Source organism: Nomascus leucogenys, chromosome 21 (genome assembly GCF_006542625.1).
Source record: "Nomascus leucogenys isolate Asia chromosome 21, Asia_NLE_v1, whole genome shotgun sequence".
Classification (NCBI taxonomy): domain Eukaryota; kingdom Metazoa; phylum Chordata; class Mammalia; order Primates; family Hylobatidae; genus Nomascus; species Nomascus leucogenys.
The window spans coordinates 49,391,101-49,414,777 of record NC_044401.1 but is presented as its reverse complement, the minus strand read 5'-3'; the positions used below and the strand labels follow the sequence as shown (position 1 = coordinate 49,414,777).

The 23,677-nt window shown below is 52.0% G+C and overlaps 1 protein-coding gene across 1 annotated transcript in view; it reads left to right on the top strand.

Annotated features, from left to right (window-relative positions):
• Positions 1 to 22,068, top strand: part of RAB43 (RAB43, member RAS oncogene family) — a 39,301-nt gene extending 17,233 nt beyond the window's left edge. The window contains exons 2-3 of the mRNA XM_030802012.1: positions 14,512 to 14,695; positions 18,311 to 22,068. Coding sequence (XP_030657872.1) covers positions 14,512 to 14,695; positions 18,311 to 18,561 — 435 coding nt within the window. The 3' untranslated portion in view covers positions 18,562 to 22,068. The remainder of the gene's footprint in view (positions 1 to 14,511; positions 14,696 to 18,310) is intronic.
• Positions 22,069 to 23,677: the final 1,609 nt, after the last annotated feature.

Below are 23,677 nucleotides of genomic sequence, written 5' to 3'. Positions count from 1 at the left end.
GGCACCCGCCACCACGCCTGGCTAATTTTTTGTATTTTTAGTAGAGATGGGGTTTCACCGTGTTAGCCAGGATGGTCTCTATCTCCTGACCTCATGATCCACCCACCTCGGCCTCCTAAAGTGCTGGGATTACAGGTGTGAGCCACCGCGCCCGGCCAAATGACATTGATTTTTTAAATTAATTTTCAGATCAATACAAGCCATGATTTTTTTTTTTTTTTGTAAGAGTCACCTTCTAGTTTTTTCTCATGGTTTCCTTATGTTGTCTTTTCACTTGTTTCTTTATTCCTTGTATTTCCTGTAAGCTGGAAATGTGGGGACTCGATGAGCCTAAAGTTAAAACATTCTGGCAAGAATGCGTCCTAGGGGATGTTGTGGGCTTCATCCTGCAGCACAGGAGGCAGCCCCCGGTGCCAGGTTCCACACTAGTAATGGGGCCTGTTTGATCACCTGGTTAGGGTGGTGTTTACCAGCTTTCTCCATTTCTGTTGATTTGTAAAGATTTCTCTTTGTTCTTTGGACTTGTTTCTTGATTGTTTAAGAGCCACGGCCTTCCATCTGGAGCACCAGACCAGTTGAAATGGGCCTAAAAGGGAAGAACCCTTGAAACCTGGAAGGTGGTACTCTGTCGAGCTTAGTTATGGTTGTTGGCTGAGAATTACCCATCTGACACCCTGTATGTAAATTACATAGCATGGCAACTTGTGCATGGTTTATTTGTTCATTCATTCGTTAGGTACCTGTTCTCTCCCAGGCACTGTTTGTTCTAGGTCCCAGAGAGAGAGAAAGGTAAGTAAGAGGCAGTCTCTGTTCAGGGACTCACCTCTGGTGGAGAAAATATATGTAGACAGGTAATTAGCATGCAATGCTATTAATGCTGTGGCTGTGGTAACTGAGGCTTCTGAATCAAGAGTTGGACTGCATGGCCTGACAAGTACTCATCTTTCACCTCCACACATTGTGGCGACAGCTGGCCAAACGTGGACAGTCAGGGCTGTTCCCAGAAGGCAGGGCCATGTGGCTGCCGTGGCTGTCCTAGGGAGGCGTGCTGAGTTCTGCAGAGCTTGGTGGGGGGATTTAATCCACACTCCTCAGGGCCACAGAGGCGTGAAGGGGAGGGAGGCCCTGGAAGATTCGTGAGAGATTCCTAGGGAAGTGAGATGGGCAGGGCTTTGAACGCCATGGCCGCCTCTGTGCAGAGCTGTGGCCCTGGGAGGGAGGAGTGTGATGTTTGTCTAAGCTGCATGCAGCTGGAGAATGGGGGCAGATGAGAGCATGGCAAATATGAGGGCCAGCCTGGTGGCACTGGCAGGCTGGGGGCCTGGGGGCCATAGGCAGCGAAACAGCCAGCTGTGCCTGGGAGCCCAGGGAGGAGGGTTTGCTCTAGAGAGTTGATGAGGCGACCGAGTGGCTTGGAGGGTGAGGGTGAGTGACACGTGAGGCCAGTCTGGGCCATCGTTGATGACCAAAGTAGCAGGGAACTGGAGGGATGGTTTGAGGGTTGGGGTTGTTCAGTGTGGGCCATAGGACAGCTGAATCCCTTGTGCCTGGGCCCTTGCAGCGGAGGAACTTGGGGAAAAGAGGTGTGGGGTTTATGGGAATTCTTGTGGAGGCTGTGAGGGCTCCAAGAGGCTGTCTACCAGGGACACTGGCGCTTGCAGCCCTGACTCTGAGGATGCTGTCAATGTTTGCTGAAAGCCCTTCCTGATGGGCCCCACAGCTGAGCGGTGCCCACTGCGAGCTCCTGCACGCTGCCTTGGTTTCCTCCTTACCCCAAATGTTTCCCTGGTGCCGAAAGGAGCCTGCAAGCAAGCAAGGTGTTTGGATGGCAGCAGGCTGGTCGTGGATGCCCTTAGCTTCCTGCGAGGAAGAGGAATACCCGGAAGAGGTGGTACTTGGCAAGCAGATGAGGCAGGACTTGTTGGCCAGAGGCCAGGGTCGTTTCCCACAGTGCACCTTTTTCTCATCCAAGCTGTTCAGGAAAGGGTTTGATTCCTGCAGGAGGTGCCAGTGGCAGTGAGATTTCTTGGAAGCAGTTTCTATGTGCTTGTGGAGGAGCCGTGTCCACGGTAAAGGACACCAGGCTTCAGAGTCAGACAAACCTCTGCTGATGCTTCATTCCTGTGACCACTCAGACATAAGGAGTAATGAGACCGACCTTCTAGGGCTGTCACGGGATGAAGTGGCCTGACACACAGGGAGCACTGACAGACGGTGCCAGGCGCCCACAGAACTCTGCCTTCCTGGCTTTCAGGGCCTTTGGCCCCTTGCTTTCACCGGCCCTACAAAACGTCGTGGGTTACTGTGCTTCCTGGGTGACTGGGGAGGAAACTCGAACTGCGAGAAGCTGACAGGGCCATCCCTCATCACGTGCTGGTGGAGTACAGGAACAGGAACGCATATCCTGGATTTTTCTTCACTCTGCCTCGCCACCAAGCCTCCCAAGGAGAGCTGCATTGTAACAAGGGACAAAGAAAGCCATTTCTCATGCTGGGGCTTGAGGCACTCATTTCTCATTTTTAAGAGGCGGGAGGAATTTTGGGCATGAGAGTCTGTCCTGGTCCTCTGCTGCCCTACTGCAGAGGAGAATTTGTGCCCCCGACACCAGACTGCATGCATTGCAGTCTGCTCTGCCTGCCGCCAGCCTGTGTCGCTGGTCCAGCCTGGTCTTACCTTTCTTGTCCTTGCTTTGGTCTCTCTCCACCTGTCTGGCCAGATGGTGGCAGGCTGTGTCCTTAGCCGGTTAATATGCTAGAGGTTTTGCTGTCTTACTATGGCGCTTCACAGTGCTTCACTCCCTGGCCTGTGGCCTGCTTGCAAGCCCAGGGCCAAACCTTTCCCTGGAGGACCGCAGCATGGTGGGAGGAGGGACAGTGGCAGTCAGGAGCTCGCGTGGCCCACAAACTCCCTCCTGGTTTGACTCACCACATCCCAAGACACAATGAAAAATAGCTCAGGAACTTGTATTTGGGTCAGTCTGACCAGTTTTCAGAGTTTGTCCTGAGAACTAACTTTTCCAAGGTCCCTCTCTAATATGAAGAAGCAAGGAACTTTCCACCGCCTGCTTCATTACTCAGGAGAAAGTCTTGTCAAGTAAAACCTTCCTCTGTTTCCATTGGGAGGGACAGATGCTGGACACAGGTCCCAGAGCTGAACTTCAATGGTGCTTTTAACCTAGTAAGCAGGATTGATTTCCCACTGGGGCACATCTGAACTCACTCAGTGGGAACATGAACCAGGAATCCCTGGAAAGCAGCTTTCAGCCCTGCTGCACGGGCCTGACTACTGGGACCTGCCCACAGCAGACTGCTGATGTGTTGAGGCCCTTCTCTGTGCAGGCACTGTGCAAGTATTGATGGTGCCAAGAAGAATAAGACAGGGTCTTTCTCCTCAGGGAACCCATTCCTGATGGCAAGAGATGGACATAGGAACCAGGAGCCAAGCAGTAGCCCGAGGTCAATTTCTACTACAAAGCCTGCTTTTTGTTTGTTTTTTAATGTTAAGTTTTTTTTTTTTGTTTTTTTTTTTTGAGATGGAGTTTCACTCTTGTTGCCCAGGCTAGAGTGCAATGGCATGGTCTCGGCTCACTGCAACCTCCGCCTCCCAGGTTCAAGTGATTCTCCTGCCTCAGCCTCCTGAGTAGATGGGATTATAGGCATCCACCACCATGCACGGCTAATTTTTGTATTTTTAGTAGAAACAGCGTTTCACTATGTTGGCCAGGCTGGTCTTGAACTCTTGACCTCCAGTGATTTGCCTGCCTTGGCCTCCCAAAGTGCTGGGATTACAGGCATGAGCCACTGCGCCTGGCTCTGTTTTTTTTTGTTTTGTTTTGTTTTGTTTTGTTGTTGTTGTTGTTTGTTTTTTGAGATGGAGTTTCACTCTGTTGCCCAGGCTGGAGTGCAGTGGCACGATCTCGGCTCACTGCAACCTCCATCTCCCAGGTTCAAGCAGTTCTCATGCTTTAGCCTCCTGAGTAACCAGGCTGACAGACATGTACCACCATGTCCAGCTAATTTTTGTATTTTTAGTAGAGACAAGGTTTCGTCACGTTGGCCAGGCTGGTCTTGAACTGCTGGCCTGAGGTAATCTGCCCACCTCAGCCTCCCAAAGTGAGCCACCACGCCTGGCCTAAAGCCTGTTTTGTTTGGCTGGCAGAAGGGTGGTTGGCTGGTTTGTTAACTATTGAACTTGTTTTAGATAGCATATCCTTTTCTGATTGCCAGCGGGTCCCACCAGTCCTGTCTTACTGCCTTTTATGTCTCTTGTCTGGCCCCAAAGCCCAATAGTGCGGGACATTTGACTTAGATGGATAACCCACTCTGTGATGTGTGTTGTTGTAGGGGCAAGAGTAAAGAGCTATGGGAACGTGAAGGAAAGAAGAGTTAATTCTGCTCAGGGTTGGGCCACAGGCCCATGGTGTCAAGGAAAATGAGAGACTTTTGAACTGGGGTCCTGATGGGTAGGTAGGAGTGCACCAAAAAGTTAAGATGAATGCAGTTTATCCCAGAAAAGATAATGGTGAGAACAGCACTGTCTTGTCATGAGTGGAGACTCAGAGCGTAGTATAAACTGGGAGTTAGGTTTGGAGATTAGAAGAGGAAAGAAGCCTCATCCCTCACCCAACATGTGCTTCTCGACTGAGGCAGCGATGGGCAGGACTGAGCCCTTCTGTCACCAAGGTGAAAGAAAGGCCTGAAGCCCAGGACTGAAACCCTTGCAGCCTTGAAATCCCCACCCCATATGAAACTTACCTGCCAACGCTTGCTGAGTGGGAGAGGAGGGGGAGTGCTGCTTTTCTGAGCATACACACTCTGGGAGCCCTTTTCCTTCCTAATTAGGCCTTACCCATACCCTCTGGGTCCAGTAGATGCTTCTGGACTTCACCCTTACCCGAAGGTCAATTATAAGACAAGCCTGCTGGGAAAAGTTCAAATAGCTGGTGATATGCTAGGTGAGAGGACTTGGAGCTCATTCACAGTTTAGAGTCCCTGTTGGCTGGTCAGGTTAGTGGCTGGTCAGGTGAGTGTACAGGAGGAGAGCTTGGGGGTGGGGGATAGAGAAAGTGCGGTTCCCGCTCTCAACTTGGCAGATGTTTTCAGCAGTTTAAGGCTGTTTATGTCCTCTGGGCAGTGAAAAACACTCTTAGCCATAACAATGTGCAGCTCACTCAGCTGGCAGTGTAAAAGGTTCACAGGGCAAAATGGTCCTCAGTACCCTCCTCCAGATTATGTTTCTGTCGGGCACCTTCTACATGCCAGGCACTGTGCTAGGTGCCGTGCAGACTGCAGAAAACCAGACTGATGCAGCCCGTGCCCTTGTGGAACTCATGAGGCAGAGAAGGTAAACCTTTAAAAAGTGTGTGTGCATGTGTGTGTGTGTGTGTGTGTGCATGTCAGGCAGTGACGTGCATTAAAGAAAAATAAATTGGGGTTGGGACAGGATGGGACTGCTCTTTTAAGAAAGGCCTCTTGGCCAGGTGCGGTGGCTCATGCCTGTAATCCCAGCACTTTGGGAGGCCAAGGCGGGCAGATCACCTGAGGTCAGGAGTTTGAGACCAGCCTGACAAACATGGTGAAACCCTGTCTCTACTAAAAAGAATTAGCCGGGCGTGGTGGCACACACCTGTAATCCCAGCTACTTGGGAGGCTGAGGCAGGAGAATCGCTTTAAGCTGGGAGGCGGAGGTTGCAGCGAGCCGAGATCGTGCCACTGCACTCCAGCCTGGGTGACAGAGTGAGACTTCATCTAAAAAAAAAAAAAAGCATAGATGGGAATGAATGAGAAGGCCAGTCACATGGGCATCTGGGAGAGCTTTTCAGTCAGGGAACACCAAGGGCAAGGGCCTTGGTGCAGAGGCCTTGGAGTACTCCAGGAACGCCAGCAGGCAGCTAGAGGCAGATCCTGGGGTTGCCACCTAAGGATTGAGAGCAGAGGAGTTACAAGATCCTAGCACTGTTTCAGAAGCTGCATTGTGCTGTGTGCAGAAAATGGACTGGGTGAATTGGAGGTGTGGCGACAGGCCTGAGGCCGTTTGTGTAGACCCTGGTAAGAGGCTGGAGTGGTGGTAGGGAGGTGGGGATAAGTGGGCAGGAGGAGGGCACAGCTAGGGCAGATGCAGTGGGGACTCGGAGCCCACGTGTCCCTGCTGGTCCCAGCCTCTCCCAAGGCAGAGAGACAGCCAGCCTGGAGTCCAGGACTCTGCATTGGGATGCCTTGGCTGAGTCCCGGCGCCCCTCAGAGCCTCCCTCTTTCCTCTATAACGTCGGCTCCTGGTCTCTGCCTGCAGGCAGTGGCAAGGACGAGTGAGATGGCTGGGACCCCGAGGAGTCCACAGGGTGGGTCTGTTGCCTTCTGAGACACTGAGCCTAGGCCTGGCCTCTCCAATAGATGGTATGATGGTTCCTGGTTGCTGTGTCTTATCACCTGCCTGTCTCAAAAGTAGCGTAGCTAAAGTGACAGATCAGAGGCATTCAACTCTCATCCAGCCTCCCTTGGATACTGCCTAATGTCAGCTGGCTTGGTTGGGGTGGGGAGGGGTCTGGTCTGGGGAAGGGGCTCTCCTGGCTTGGCTTCCCCCTCCTCTTTTGGAATATAGTAGGCATGGGTGAAGTGATCAAGCTACCTGTTACACTAATCCCTCTCTGTGATCCCACGACAGGACTGCTCCACCCAGTGACCTGAGTGATTTTTTTTTTTTTTTTTTGAGATGGAGTCTCGCTCTGTCACCCAGGCCTGGAGTGCAGTGGCACTATCTTGGCTCACTGCAAGCTCTGCCTTCTGGGTTCACACCATTCTCCTGCCTCAGCCTCCTGAGTAGCTGGGACTATAGGTGACCGCCACCATGCCCAGCTAATTTTTTGTATTTTTAGTAGAGACGGAGTTTCACCATGTCAGCCAGGACGGTCTCAATCTCCTGACCTCGTGATCTGCCCGCCTCGGCCTTCCAAAGTGCTGGGATTACAGGCGTGAGCCACTGTGCCTGGCTGTGATATTTTAAAAACAAACCAGAGCACATCTTATCTTAGCCCAGGCTTCCCCTGGAAAACAGAGCCAGAGAGAAGGGCTCACATGCTTAGCTTTTGTTTTGGAGACTGGCCTGGGGAAGGAGGCAAGGTTTAGATAGAGCTGCATCTTTCAATTAGCTGCCATGGGCAGTGGCCTTGACCCTGAGGACTTTACAAGGTGCATGAGGAATGTGTCTCACAGTGGTCCCTCTGAGAGGTGGGAGAAAAGAGCTTTATCCCTGTTCCCCGTTGGTCACAGGTGATCCCTAGGGTGCGGAGGCCTCTCTCTTCTGGGTCATGGAGGCATGAGCACACAGTGCTTTCCGGCAGGCCTCCCTGGCCACACTCAGAGATGCTCCCAGGCAGGGAGTGAGGGGCGCGGTGTGGGCAGGCCTTTGTGTGTGTGCAAAGCTGGTTGCTGCAGCAGTGGCTGGAGTGCAGGGTGCACCGATAAGATATGTGAGTGGGAGAAAAGAGGAGACTGGCTCATATTTCCCTGACTGAGACAATCTCCAGTGGCTTTACATTGCAAGAAAAACGAAATCCACACTCTTGACTTTGGCCTGCAAGATCCTATATGCTCTGGCTCTGGCCCATGTCTCTGAACATGTCTCCTCCTAGTTTCCTTCTTCACGGCCATCTGGCCACACTGCCCTTTCCATGTCTCTAACACGGTAAGCATTCTCCTGCCTCTGAGCCTTTGCCCTGTTCCGCTGCCTGAACACCACCCATGTGGTTGGCTCTTCATCACTCAGGCCTCAGCTCAGACACTTGCTCAGATCATCAAATAGGCTGGCACCCACACCCTGGGCTGTCTGCCTGACTTTCACATTCTGTAGCGTGCTCATGATCACCTTCTAAGAGGATCTGTGGCACATTCTGTCTCCTCTTACTAGGATGGAGCTGGTTTTGCTCCGTTCCCTGCTATACCCCCAGATACCAGAGCAGAGGCTGAGACAAGGCAGGAGCTCAGCACATGTTGAATGAAAAATGAACGACTTACGTACACAGCCCAATATGTTTTTCTTTTGGTACTTTATATATTCTCCTTTGCATTTAAGTTCCTTTGTGTATATTAAAAACGTTTGCCACAAAATTATAATAGCTCAGTAAATATTGTTAAACGGGTGCATTTATCAGCACCTTCTCCATGCTAGCACTTGGGCACATGGGTTCGGTCATTTGACTCTGACAGCACCTTTTTGTACAGACGAAAAACAGAACAGCTGGGCACCGTGGCTCACGCCTGCAATCCCAGCACTTTGGGAGGCCAAGCTGGGCGGATCGCCTGAGGTCAGAAGTTCGAGACCAGCCAGGCCAACATGGCGAAACCCTGTTTCTACTGAAAATACAAAAATTAGCTGGGTGTGGTGGCACACGCCTGTAATCCCAGCTACTTGGGAGGCTGAGGCAGGAGAATCGCTTCAACCTGGGAGACAGAGGTTGCGGTGAGCAGAGATCACCACGCTACTGCACTCCAGCCTGGGCGACAGAGCGAGACTCGTCTCCAAAAAAAAAAAAAGAAAAACAGAATGAAGTTTTAGCCTAGAGACACAAAGCTGGTGACAGAGCATCAGGTCATGAGCTCAGGCTTGTTGGCCCCAGAGTACCGCCGCTGCCCTGTATCCTTCCCTTCCTCTAATTTGGGGGAATAGGATGGGAATACTACCAGCCATGGGAAGGGTCTACTTTCCCAAAATATCTTCTCCATTACTGCCCACAGTTCACCAGCTGGTTGGCCTACACACCTTAATCAGTAGTTATTTTGTTGGTTTTTCATTTAGTTTTCATTTTAAGCAAAATTAACTTGTGTATGGTTTGAGGAGTCATTTGGTTCTACAAGGATTGGTAGCGGAAGGTCTTAGGATACTGCCAACCCCCTGCCCTAGAGCAGCCACTTCCAACTCTTCTTTTGAAATAGGGTCTCAGTCTGTTGCTCAGGCTTGAGTGCGGTGGTACCATCTGGCATTTCTTTTTTTTTTTTTTTTTTTTTTTGAGACGGAGTCTCGCTGTAGCCCAGGTTGGAGTGCAGTGGCGCCATCTCGGCTCACTGCAGGCTCCGCCCCCCGGGGTTCACGCCATTCTCCTGCCTCAGCCTCCCGAGTAGCTGGGATTACAGGCGCCCGCCACCTCGCCCGGCTAATTTTTTGTATTTTTAGTAGAGATGGGGTTTCACAATGTTAGCCAGGATGATCTCGATCTCCTGACCTCATGATCCGCCCACCTCGGCCTTCCAAAGTGCTGGGATTACAGGCGTGAGCTACCGCGCCCGGCCACCATCTGGCATTTCTTGCAGGGCAGCTTTTTTCCAAGGAGCTTCTCTCTGCTTCCATTTATCTGAAAATGTCTTGATTTCACCCTGTCTTATGAGGGAAAATTTTGTTTGACAAGGACTTCAGCATTGAGAGTTTTTTCTTTCCGCACTTGTTTTTTTCTTTTTAGCACTTCTCAGCATTGTCTTCTGGCCTCCATTATTCTGAGAAGTGGTTGTCATTTGTATTGTTGTTCCCGTGTATGGAATATGTCTTTTATCAGACTGCTTTTCATATTTCTCCTTTATTCTTGTTTTCTGTCAGTTTGACTGTGATCTGCTTTGGTGTATTTTGTATTTTTTCTGCTTGGGGTTTGCTGAGCTTCTTGGATCTTTAAGCCAGGTGTGTTTCATCAGATTTGGAGATTTTTCAGTCATTAGTTCCTTGAGTATTTTTCCCCCATTATCACTGTCTTTTCCTGGAACTGTAATTATGTGAGTATGAGACAGTTTGGTATTATCTCACATATCCTTGTGATTTTATTCATTTTTCTTCAATCTTTTTTCCCCTTCCTCATACTAACTCTTTATTGATCTTTCTTCAGGTTCACTCATTTTTTTTCTGCCATTTATAATCTGCTATTAAGCTCATCCAGTGAATTTTCCACTTATTATAATTTTTAGTTCTAGAATTTCCACTAATTTAAAAATTAAGTTTAGGCTGGGCGCAGTGGCTCATGCCTGTAATCCCAGCACTTTGGGAGGCCGAGGCGAGTGGATCACCTGAGGTCGGGAGTTCGAGACCAGCCTGACCAACATGGAGAAACCCTGTCTTTACCAAAAATACAAAATTAGCCGGGTATGATGGCACATGCCCATAATTCCAGCTACTCAGGAGACTGAGGCAGGAGAATCACTTGAACTCAGGAGGCGGAGGTTGCGATGAGCCAAGATTGTGCCATTGCATTCCAGCCTGGACAACAGAATGAAACTCCGTCTCAAAAAAAAAAATTAAGGCCAGGTGCGGTGGCTCACGCCTGTAATCCCAGCAGTTTGGGAGGCCAAGGTGGGCGGATCACAAGGTCAGGAGATCAAGACCATCCTGGCTAACACTGTGAAACCCTGTCTCCATTAAAAGTACAAAAAATTAGCTGGGCATGGTGGTGGATGCCTGTAGTCCCAGCTGCTTGGGAGACTGAGGCAGGAGAATGGCATGAACCTGGGAGGTGGAGATTTCAGTGAGCCAAGACTGTGCCACTGCACTCCAGCCTGGACGACAGAGTGAGACTCCATCTCAAAAAAAAAAAAAAAAAATTAAGTTCAACATATATCTATTTTTTGAGACAGTCTTGCTCTGTTGTCCAGGCTGGAGTGCAGTAGCGTGATCTGGGCTCACTGCAACCTCTGCCTCTGAGATTCAAGGGATTCTCATGCCTCAGCCTCCCAAGTAGTTGGGATTACAGGAGTGTACCATGATGCCTGGCTAATTTTTGTATTTTTAGTAGAGATGGGGTTTTACCATGTTGGCCAGGCTGGTCTTCAACTCCTGACCTCAAGTGATCCACCCGCCTTGGCCTCCCAAAGTGCTGGGATTATGGGCGTGAAGCACTGCCCCCAGCCCGTAATTTTAATAATAATAAATAGTTTAGTAAAACATTTTTTAATGTTTTAAGAAATAAATTTTCATTTATTTCCTTAAATCCCGTATTCGTCCACTCATTATGATGATATTTTTCTTTAATTCTTTGAACATACTTTCCTTGTAATTTTCTGAACATATTTAAAATAGCTGCTTTAAAGTCTCCCTACTAAATGCAGTATCTGGGCCATTTTGGCATCAGTGTCAATAGATTGCTTTTTCCCTTATCTGTGGTTCATATTTTCCTATTTCTTTGCATGTTTAGCAATTTTCAATAGTATATGGAAATTGTGGTTGATAACTTAACGAGACTCTGGATTCTGTTATCTTCTTTAGAAGAGTGTTGATTCTTGTCCTAGTAGTCAATTTAGTTACTGGCTGATCACCGTGAAGTTGTTTGTTTAGGCTTGTTTTTTATGTTTTGTCAGGGTGGATATGTGGAAAGACTAAGGTGTTTCTGAGCCTCGCTAATGTGGCAGAACTCAACCTCCAAACCCAAGGCTTATGTTGGTGAGGGCAGGTCTATGGAGACCTATTCTTTAGGCATGGTCCTCACCCATAGTGACATTCTGATAGCTCATATACAGGGTGCTAATGAGAAACTAATGAGGCCTCTTCACTGTGTCTGGCTTGGAGTTTCAGCATCCCCTAGCACTCCTGAACCTCTATCTCTGGTCTGTTCTCAACTCTGGAAGGGGCACTCTCTGGTCAAGAGCTCACTGGGACACCTCACATAGACTTTTGGGCTCCCCCTACTTATGTCTTCTCATTTCATCACATCATCTGCTCCAGACCCTGATCTCTGCCTCCTTAGCTCAGTGGGACCACTGTGCTCTGCTTGGATTCTAGCCCCATGGTCAGGAAACTCCCAGGTAGAGCATCACGATGATCATGAGGCGCCTTTCATGAGTTTTTCCTCTTTTAGGCGTTATGGTCTCAGGCTGCTTGTTGTCTACATTCCAAAAACGACAGCCTCATATATTTTCTCCAGTCCTGTGGTGTGTGTGGAGGGAGGGCTACTCTGCCACCAGCGATGCTGCCATGGCTGGAAGCTGCTCCAGGAGCCCTCTGACTGGCTCCAGGTTGGCTGATGTCTAGGCTGCTGCTCAGGTATTATCCTGGGATCTATCTCTCTTTCCATCATCCTGGCATCTCCCTTTGCCTCCCTTTTCAGTTGAACTCTTTGTTTTCTGAATCCCACATTTTCTTATTTTTTGTTGACTTCTTTAGGTAGAGGAACTTTCAGTCACTCCCTGGGGAAGGGTGGCAGGAAGGTGAATTTTTCGAGGACTGTATATCTGGGAATGCCTTTATTAAACCCTCACACTTGACTACTGGTTGGTTGGGTAGAGAATTCTAGGTTGGAAATAATTTTTCTCCTCATTTTAAGGCGTGTTTTGTTGGCTGTCTAATGCCACATGGGTCTTTTGTGTTCTTTCTTCTGCCTGTTGTTCTGGAATTTCCACCCATGGATGCAGTGTGGTCTGCTCTGCTCCATTGTGTGTGTGCCTGGTGGGCCCCTCAGTCAATTCTGGGTACTTTTCTTGAAATACTTGATTTCCTCTCCTTGATTGTATTTCTCTCTTTTTCTGAAACTCTGATTATCCTGCTCTCCTAGGCTGGTTCTTAATTTTCTTTTCTTTTCTTTTCTTTTCTTTTCTTTTCTTTTCTTTTGAAACAGTCTCACTCACTCTGTCATCCAGGCTGGAGTGCAGTGGTGTAATCTCGGCTCACTGGAACCCCTGTCTCCCAGGTTCAAGTGATTCTCCTGCCTCAGCCTTCCCAGTAACTGGGATTACAGGCATGCACCACCACACCTGGTTAATTTTTGTATTTTTAGTAGAGATGGGGTTTCACCATGTTGGCCAGGCTGGTCTTGAACTCTTGATCTCTTCTGCCTTGGCCTCCCAAAGTACTGGGATTACAGGCGTGAGCCACTGCACCTGGCTTTCAATTTTATTTTCTCTCTTTTCCATTTCTTTGTATTTTTTCTCTACTTTGGAGGGATTTCTTCAACTTTATCTTCCAACCCTGATGTTGCATTTTTCACGCATGTTATATTTTTAATTTAGCTCTTTTTTCTTTCTGAATGCGCCTCGCCAAAAAATATACTATTCTTTCCTTGTTCCATGAGTCTTTCCCTATTTCTGAAACATTGACAATTGTTTGAGTACTTTGCCTCTGTGTTGTTTCTTCTGTGTTGCATTTTTGCTGTTGTTTGGCCGATATCTTTCGTGTTATGTGTGGAGACGAGTTATCTCCACACCAGAGGTTATCTGGATCCCAGGCTTGTGTGGTGCACACATAAACCTTGCACTTCACCCCATGCTGCCATGCGTGAGGGGCAAGATGCATGAACTGTGGAACATAGGCCTGGTTTTCTTAGAGCCATTCACTGAGGAGTAAATGGGACAACTCAGGAAAGAGGAGGAGTCTTATTTGGCCCAGAGCTTTCACTCTCAGACTTCTCTGTGTTGGGGCTGGGGCAATGGTGGTCGCTTCCACAGTGCCTGGGGCAGAGGCCCTGCCTTCAGGAACTGTCTGGGCCTCTGTGGCCTTTCCCCACCCCAGACAGACCTTGAGAGAAAGACCTTTCTCACATACCTTGAGAACTAGGTAAAGAGGCACCCTGAGTGTTTGTACCTGCAAAGGGGCCTGAGGGACCTACAGCTTGGCACGTGCCACAAGCTGGGTGTCAGTCTTCAGAGAGCCACGAGAACCTGTGATTGGTGGGGCAGAGAAGGCACGCCCAATCCCCGAGGTGTTTGGTCACCAAGATCCCTGGCATATGCCCCTTGGCTGGTGATCTCTGCCCAGAGTGGGCGGCCTCCTGGCCCCGCACAGACTTCTGCCCCTGCCCGGCCTGTATCCATCCTGCCAGACTCTGCTTCTAAAAGATGCTAGGGAAGCTCCTCCCACCCATGGGCACCTCTTCTCCACAGCCCACGTCTGGTGGGAGGTGGGGCAGAGTAGGTGTTAAATGAAGACATGGGTGGCCAAAGCTCCTTGCTTTGGCCAAGCTGGGTCAGCTGATGGAAACTGCCTTGTACTCAAAGGCCCCATGGGAGGACTCTGCCCGTTGCCACCACCAGTCGCCCTTCCCACAGTCCTCATTACCAAGCTGTAGAGTCCTGAGGGAACCCTAATGCTGGAGGAGCCTCACACACAGCTGGGTACATGATGCTCTTGTAGGGGAGGGTACCTGGCCATGTGAACTGCTGGCCGTGCCTACTGCTGGCTGTGCAGTGCACCTGGAGCCAGCTTTCCAGCCGCCAGCTGCTTGAGCACTGGTGGTTCTGTGTTCGCAGCAGTGGGCCCAGAGCTGGGGGAGAGGGGCACACGGAGGGGCACATGGAGGACCTGGGCCAGCTCAGAGTATACCCCTTCCTCCACCTTTCCCTGGGGACCCTAGAGGGCCAGGACAGGGGCTGCTCACCTTCCCTTTGCTTCCCCATTTTTCCAACAAGGTTGAGCCACTGAGTTGCTTTCTAAGGACTCAGAAGGCCTCCTAGCCCAGTGGAACCACAGCTCTGGGTGTGGGTCTGTGGGGTCACTCTGCCTGTCCCCATGTTCAGCCGGTGCCACTGGGTTCACTGAGGAACCTTATTTCTTTAGCTGCAGATCTGGGACACGGCCGGCCAGGAGCGGTTCCGCACCATCACCCAGAGCTACTACCGCAGTGCCAATGGGGCCATCCTTGCCTATGACATTACCAAGAGGAGCTCCTTCCTGTCGGTGCCTCACTGGATTGAGGATGTGAGGAAGTACGCGGGCTCCAACATTGTGCAGCTGCTGATCGGTGAGTTGGGGGTTCCTCGGGACCACAAATCCCATCACTCTGCCTGTCCCTGCCTCCCTCTGCTTTTTAAACACAGGGTAACCTTGAGTTCAGAGGGAGTCCCAGCCAGAGTTTGAGCCATGGTTTTACAAATCCTGATCCCGCTAATCACTTAGAAAGTTGCATTCAAGGCCGGGCGCAGTGGCTCACACCTGTAGTCCCAGCACTTTGGGAGGCTGAGGCAGGCGGATCATGAGGTCAGGAGATCGAGATCATCCTGGCTAACACGGTGAAACCCCGTTTCTACTAAAAAAATACAAAAAAATTAGCCGGTCGTGGTGGCAGGCGCCTGTAGTCCAAGCTACTAGGGAGGCTGATGCAGGAGAATGGCATGAACCTGGGAGGCGGAGCTTGCAGTGAGCTGAGATCACGCCACTGCACTCCAGCCTGGGTGACAGAACAAGACTCCGTCTCAAAAAAAAAAAAAAGAAAATTACATTTAAAATTGGAATTAGAGGAAAGAAGAAAGGGAGCTGAATTTTGCTCTGCAGTTCTTCACATGTGTCAAGGTTTAGCTCTTGTACTCCGGCTTCTCCTCATTTGACAGGGGGCTGGGGCTAGGCTCAGAAAAGTGGAGTGATTTATCCGGGTCCACATGGCCTGTGAGCATACACATGAGTAGGCTTTGAGTTTGCTTCTGCTGACCTCAAGTCTGTGGCTTTCTCTGTTGTGCCGCACACAGAGCAGGGACACTCGATGGCTTCCGTGCCTCAGAATGCCACAGAAGTCTTCTTCAAGTGCAGCTGCAGGGCCTCAACCTCCAGAGCGTCTGATCCAGGCGGGCTGGCTGGGGCCCATGAATGTGCAATTCTAACAAATTCCCAAGTGACACCCACCTTGCTGGTCCAAGGACCCCACTTTGAGAACTGCTGCTGTGGAAGGATGCTGTTTACCTTTGTTTTCCTTCTATATAACCTTCCCAGACCTGGACTGGAGAAGCTCTTTAGCTCTTATGTTATCCCTGGGATCCTCACCCCAACAGGTTGATTCTTTTTTTTGAGACAGAGTCTCACTCAGTCACCCAGCCTGGAGTGCTGTGGCGTGATCTTGGTTCTGCAAGATCTGCAAAGCCACTGCAACCTCCGTCTCCCCAGTTCAAGTGATTCTCCTGCTTCAGCCTCCCAAGTAGCTGGGCGAACATGTTGATTTTTCTGACTCAAATGTACAGACAGGGCCTGGACCTGACTCTAGCCAGGAAGAGGGTGGTGCCTGGTTCATGTGGCCTGCCTTCCACAGCCTGTTCAGACTGGGACATGGAGTGCTTGGCACAAACAGAGCTTTCCTCACCTGGCCTAACCATTTCCCCCCCTTTTATTGCTGGGGGTGGGGGAAGGAGTCTCGCTGTGTCACCAGGCTGGAGTGCAGTGGCACAATCTTGGCTTACTGCAACATCCGCCTCCCGGGTTCAAGCGATTCTCCTGCCTCAGCCTCCTGAGTAGCTGAGACTATAGGCGTGCACCACCACACCTGGCTAACTTTTGTATTTTTAGTAAAGACGGGGTTTCACCATGTTGACCAGGATAGTCTCGATCTCCTGACCTTGTGATCCACTCGTCTTGACCTCCGAAAGTGCTGGGATTACAGGCCTGAGCCACCACACCCAGCCACCAATTCCCTTTTATCCAGGACATTTCTGAAAAACATTCCAGCCTGGCGTGGTGGCTCACACCTGTAATCCTAACACTGAGAGGCTGAGGTGGGTGGATTGCCTGAGTTCAGGAGTTCAAGACCAGCCTGGGCAACATGATGAAACCCTGTCTCTACTAAAAATACAAAAATTAGCCGGGCTTGGTGGCGCACACCTGTAATCCCAGCTACTGGGGAGGCCAAGGTAGGAGAATCGCTTGAACCTGGGAGGCGGAGATTGTAGTGAGCCCAGATCGCGCCACTGCCCTCCAGCCTATGCGACCGAGTAAGACTCTGTCTTCCAAAAAATAATTTAAAAACATTCTATTATAGAACTCTTTTTTTTTTTGAGACAGAGTCTCACCCTGTCGCCCAGACTGGAGTGCAGTGGCGCAATCTCGGCTCATGGCAAGCTCTGCCTCCTGGGTTCACACCATTCTCCTGCCTCAGCCTCCCGAGTAGCTGGGACTACAGGCGCCTGCCACCATGCCCGGCTAATTTTTTGTATTTTTAGTAGAGACAGGGTTTCACCATGTTAGCCAGGATGGTCTCGATTTCCTGACCTTGTGATCCACCCGCCTCGGCCTCCCAAAGTGCTGGGATTACAGGCGTGAGCCACCGTGCCCGGCCTGAACATTTTATACAGCTATGAAAATAGTATTTTATCTATTTATTTATACATACTTATATACATACATATATTTTTAGAGATGCAGTCCTGCTATGTTGTCCAGGCTGATCTTGAACTCCTGGCCTCAAGCAATCCTTCTGCCTCAACCTCCAAGTAGTTGGAATTACAGGTGTGAGCCACTATATCTGGCTTAGAATAGTATAATAATGAGCCCCCAGGTACCCATTACCCTGCTTCAGCAATTAGCAACTGAAGTCCAACCTCCTCTCATCTGTACCATGTCACCTCCCCTCCCTTGGATTATTGAGACAAATTCACATCAAACCATTTCACCTGGCAGTATTCCAGCATGAACCTACAAAATATGTAAACACTTAAAAACAGCAATATTATTTTCTCATCTAAAAATACTGACATTTCCTTAATAATATCAAATAGCCAGTCTGTATTCAGATTTATAATTGCTCATAAAATTCATATGTGTTTTATTTTTTCCAGTTTGTTGAGATCAGGATCCAAATAAGTTTCACACTTTGAAATTGGTTGCTACATCAATTAAGGTTACCAAGGAAATTTTAGATCTTTACAGACTCTTTTTTTTTTTTTTTTTGAGATGGAGTTTCGCTCTTGTTGCCCAGGCCGGAGTACAGTGGCGCAATCTCGGCTCACTGCAACCTCCGCCTGCCACTCCTACCTCAGGCACCCGAGTAGCTGGGATTACAGGCCCCCTACACCACGCCTGGCTAATTTTTTGTATTTTTTTTAAGTAGAGACGGGGTTTCATCATGTTGGCCAGGCTGGTCTTGAACTTCGAACCTCAGGTGATCCACCCACCTCAGCCTTCCCAAATGCTGGGATTACAAGTATGAGCCACTGCGCCTGGCCCAGACTTTTTTTTTGTCTTCCTTACAACTACATTACAAAAGTCAACCATGTAGAGACTTTTAAAAAATTATTCTAGAAATTGGGTCAAGAAGCAATTTAACAGATTGTTTGGAACATAATGAAGTCATCTCATACCATCTAGGAGGATCTGGGTAAATTGAGACGGGGTCTCACTGTGTTGCCCAGGCTGGTCTTGAATTCCTGGGCTCAAGCAATCCTCCTGCCTTAGCTTCCCAAAGTGTTGGGATTACAGGCGTGAGCCACTGCACCCGGCCTAAAAAAGGTTTTTTAAAGAAAGACAGATGACCATGCCAGGGGTGTCCATTTGTAGTGGTGGAAGGGAGTGGCATGGGGCTGTCAGCGTGACCCTCCCAGGTGGGACTGGGCTTGCTCAGCCCCCGTGGCCTCAAGCTGCCCCTGGCTTTCCTCTGCAGGGAACAAGTCAGACCTCAGCGAGCTTCGGGAGGTCTCCCTGGCTGAGGCACAGAGCCTGGCTGAGCACTATGACATCCTGTGTGCCATTGAGACGTCTGCCAAGGACTCGAGCAACGTGGAGGAGGCCTTCCTGAGGGTGGCCACGGAGCTCATCATGCGGCACGGGGGCCCCCTGTTCAGCGAGAAGAGCCCCGACCACATCCAGCTGAATAGCAAGGACATCGGAGAAGGCTGGGGCTGCGGGTGCTGACCAGGGGCCGGGCCGGCAGACTGGGGGCTCCCCACCTCCTTGCTCTCCCCAGCCTGCCAAGCCCAGCCCTCCAGAGCCAGCCCTCCTGGGCACCGGCAACTACAGCAGCCGGGTGAAGCTCTGGAGCTCTGCATCCTGTGGCCTGGCTGCGGGATGGAGGCTCTCCTTGAGGAAGGGGAAACAGGATACCCTGGTGGGCCACCCTGCCAGCCAGCAGCTGGCCCTCCACGATCTTCACATTCCAAGACTGGCCTGAGCCCGCCGGTGTGGGCCACAGTAGGAGGGGCCGGCGGTCCTCCCTGTCCCATGCCTGCTGGCTCTGACCGTTTCCTCTCATGGGTTGGCTTAACCTGTGGCAGCAGGTTGCTGCTTTCCAGGGATGTGCCCAGTGCCCTGGGTTCTTCCCGGTCATCCTGGGGCTCTGCGCAGAGCAGCAGAGCAAGAGCCATGAGACCCACAGACTCGGTGCCTGAGTGCAGCTCCAGGGAAGCCCCAGCCCCTTCCAGGCGGGGAACCTGCTTCCTGCCTTCACTGCCCCCGCAGCACTCACAGACATCTCCCTGGGGTCTGGCTCACTGCCTTATCAGGACCTCTGAGTTTTCTGACTTTCTGTGTAGCTTCTCATTTTCATCAGCACAGCATGGGGTCATGGCCCACAGCTAGGTGGGGACTGTCTGCTGGCTCGGGGCCCAGTGTTTTGCCACTCAGGTTGCAAAATTAGCTAATCCTTCAGTGCCAGCACTCAGAAGTCTGGTGGGTGGGGGATTGAGATGGGAAAGTGGACATTTAAGGTCCAAGTAGAAGCTTGCATCCTTGACACTCAGGGATGAGGGCACCGCAAGGCACCCAGCCTTACCCCACAAGCAGAAATCCTGCCAGCCGAGTGTGGGTCCCAGTCTAGTTTATGGAATCGAGTCTCCCAGACTAAAAAGGAGAGGCCCTGGCGGTCCTTGGCCTGGCCCATTTTATTCCCTGGGCCCTTAACTGCCTCACCCTGAGCTGGGCACCAAGGTTAGAAGGCAAAAGTGAGGTGGAGGGATGTGGGAAGCAGCATTGTCCTCTGGGCATGTGGCTCAGAGGTATCACAGTGACAAGAGAGCCAGGGCTAGGGCTGGAGGGGCCAGGTGATCTTCCCTAGCCAATCCTAGTCCGTCTGTGTCAGCCCAGCTCTGCCTCGCAGCCCCCTCAGCATGGGTGCCCCCAGAAGTAAGCAGCTCTTGGACCCACGAGCAGGGCTGCATCGGGTTGTGGTCTAGCTCCCAGGGCCAGGCCAGGCATGGCTCAGTGCAGTCCCTGGGCCAGTGAGAGGCCTCCCCCATGCCTCCCTGCCCTCTGCACTAAGCACTTTCCAGGCAGGCCTGGCCATAGGGCAAGAGCAGGCCTTACAGCAGTGCCACGGTGACCCAAGAGGCAGGGTTGGGGCCTGGACAGGGGTTCCTCCACTGAGACTGAGACAAGCAGGGCCTGATGCTTGTGGTGGAGCCAGCATCTCACCTGCCAGGCTTCCTTTTGGGCAGGTAGTTCTCCCCTGCAGAACTTCCTCCCCAGTTCTGCAGGGGAGGAAGGTTGCCAGGAGCTGGGGGGCTGGCACCTGCACTGAGGGGAGTCTGGGTGCATCAGATTGGGGGGCACCAGAGGTGAGGCTGCCTGGCTCCCTTTCTCAGCAACTTTGCTTGTGGCAGAGGTGAGAGTGGAGCTGAGTGGGGTCTGGGCTCTGCCCCTGCGCCTCCACTGCAGTGCCTGGGCTCCACTTGCAGGGCAGACAGTGCCTGGCACTGAGGGGTGCCCCCAGACCCCGCTGGGACTGGATGTGCCGTGGGCAGTGCCTTCCTCCAGCCTCACAACCTTTCTGCTGGGGCCAATGTTTCTGGGGTCACATGGTCAGAAGGGGCTGAGCTGCTCTTTCACTGCAGGCCCACGCTGGAAGAGAAGTCCCATGAAGCCTGTCCTTGCAGAGCCCCTATGTTTTTAGGGGAACAGGGAGCATGCATGGGGTCTTGGGAGCAAAGGCCTGGGCCTCCCTGTTTGAATTTCAGCCCCAGTTCCAGGGCAAGTCCCAGCCACCCAAGCATACTTACCGGTACTGCCCACCACCACCCACTGCCCACCTCTGAGAAGCCCGGCTCTCCTACTCTGCTTCCAGGCTGGGGCCTCACAGGTGGGGCTGTTACCTTCCTCAGGGCTTAGGAAGGGAGGGAGGACATGGACAGAGCCCTCCACCCTGGCTCCTTCACAGGGATGGTAGCTGATCGGTGATGGGTTCATTTGTCACCTTGGACTGTGAGCCACTTCCATTTCTCGCCCCCCAGGCAGGAGCAGCCTCACTCCAAGGGCTTGGCCTGGAAAGGCAGGCTCACCTGGGACTCCACGTTCCTTCCCCTGCCACCACTGTGCCCCCCCGTCCCTCCACCCCAGAAGCCCTGACCTCTCATTTGGGCACCTTGCTGTCCTCTGGGCTTCTCCTCTGCCCAGGTCACCCCGTGGCAGGCCTGGGCCCTCAGGATGTTTCAAAGGCTCCACAGCTCCACCTGGCTTCACTCCAGCACCCTGTCCCTGGAGCACCTCTGTCCTGTCTGGGCCAACCTGGTCTCCCTGCCCCATGCCCTCCCCTGGCTCTTACCAACCTGCCCTTTTATTCATGCCATTTGGGGTCACAGATGGCCTAGCTGGACCCAGCTCCCAGAACTGGCTCCACCCTGGGGCCTTGCCCCTAGTACCCCCTGGCAGGAGCAACCCACCCCATGGTCGAGGTTCCCCTACCCCTGGATCCTGGACTGAAGCAATTTCCTACAGAGAAGCGTTCCCACCCCCTCTCAGGCACAAAAGCCGGTGTCCAGGGGCTCAAGACCTGTACCTGGGGTTGCAGGGGCTCCTGCCCTGCTGTATCCCACCAGGAGGGGGCCCCACTGCCCTTCCGGCCCTTAAAACTGGGCTGGGAGAGAAGATGGGGAAGCGTGTGAGACAAAACAAAGCAGGCTTGTTTCCTCCCCTTGGCAGGCTAAGCTCTCCCGGCAGCCCGGGCTCTGGGGCGGAAGGAGAACAGTGTGTCATCTCTTCCTTTGTTGATAAATTGCCAAAGAGTGGGAGCAGGTGGGGTCAGGGGCCAGAGTGCAGGGGAGGGGGCAATGGTGGAGGTGGCGGTGGGGAAGCAGAGGGAGGTGGGCTGAGGCCTGGGTGGGGCCAGTGTGACGCTGGCTTAAGGAGCTGGAGGGGTTCCTAATACACATTTAATTCAATTTCTCTTCCCTAAGAGGCTGCCGGAGTTGGGGCCTCCTCCAGCAGGGACCCTCTGACCCCTGCAGGGCCTGGACTTGGGGTGAACAGGGCTTCAGTCAGCGCAAGTATGCCATTTGCATTTGGTAATTTTTCATGTCACCTATTTATGAATATATAAATCTTTATACCAAATCTATTTTTTAAAACATGGAAAAGTTGCCTTTATGGAAACTTGGCAGAGCCAGAGTGTACACATTCCTAAACCATTAAACAGATTTCTATAACAAGCCACTGCACCCAGGTCTGGTTCTCTCATCTTTGAGCCCAGAGGCGGCCCAGGTGGCCACGTGCCTCAACTAGTCTCCAGGCCCAGGGTGGTAGACATGCTGCCCCCCTGCCAGTCTGCCGCCCAGAGCCCTGCGAGACCTTCCCTCTGTCCCTAAATCCTTGGGGGACCCCCTGAGCAAGAAGCAGTTGGTGCCTGAGGGGCAGAGAAAGCTTGGGCTGGGTCCCTTTTCTGCCAGGGACACCCCAGGTTCCCCCCATTGGGTTTGTGTTGGAGAGGGCTCTTTGGTGATTGGCAGGGGCACCCTCACCCCGACCTCCCCATGAGGGAAGCGTCACTCTCCTGAGCACACAGGCCTGGCTGAGAAGTCCCTTGCCCGGGTCTGGTAGCCACATTGATCCCACAATGGCAGGAACAACCCACCCCATGGTCAAGGTTCCCCCCACCCCTGGATCCTGGGCTGAAGACATTTCCTACAGAGAAGTGTTCTCACCCCATCTCAGACACAAACGCCAGTGTCCAGGGGCTCAGGGCCTATGCCTGGGGGTTGGGGGGCTCTGACCTGTTGTTATTCCGAGTTAGGACTTAACACCCCGAGGGGCTCCTGCTCCTGTGATGTGACCAGCACAGAGATGTTACCAGGCACACAGTAGATGCTCAGGTTAGATAAGTGCCTGAATCAGGTCTCTGGCACCGGGAAGCCCATGAAATCTATAGCCCGCCCACCAATATAATTAGGGGTCTATTCCTGGTCACTCAAATAAGGGGTTCTCTGCTGAAAGGGACTCTCAAACAGCAGGGCTGCTGGTCGGTCACCCTGAGGAGGAAGAGGGGGGCCTAGCAGTGCTGCACCACCTTGCCAAGCCTGACTCTGAGACAAACTGACATGATGGGGCTCAGAGCAGCCTGCTGTTGAAACCCAGGTGTGCCCTGACTGTCCTGTGGCTCTGGGCAGGTCATTTCTCCTCTCTGGGCTTTGGTTTCCTCAAACCTGGGATCCTATTCCCTGTCCCATTTGCATCCCGGGGAGGCCTGAAGAGACCCCAGGAGGGGAGTGCTTTGTGCACTGAAGGCCTAGAACAGGGCACTGGAGGAGGAAGGCCCAGAGCCCTCGCTCTCAAGACAGGCCTGGCTCCAAGCACCTGCCATCCTTCCCAGGGAGAAGGAAGGCCTGATGTCTGAATTCCCCATTCTCTTCTGAATGCCAGGAAGCACCAGAGTGCGCGTGTGCCCCTTGGAAGACAAACCCACAACCAGGGCTGTCTGAGCCCGGCCATCCCCACGCTCCCCCGAGGCTCAGACCTGGGTCAGTCTGTCCCTAGGACCCTCTGAGGCCTCTGCCCAAACCACACGACTGCCCAGACCCCAGAGCAAACTGAGACAGCCAGGTCCACTCCTTGACTTCAAAGTATGGAAGGTGAGGCTGGGCCCAGAGGGTCTTGCTCAAAGCCCCCACAATGTTCACTCCTGAGCCCCCACCTGCAAGTCCAAGCTGGGTGCTGGGTGCTGGGTCCTAGAGGCGAGTCTGCTTTGCTGCCTCCAAGGGCTCCCAAAGCTCCAACCTGGACGCCTCTCCTCCCTGCACACATTTGCCTCCGGGCTCGACTGAGGGCT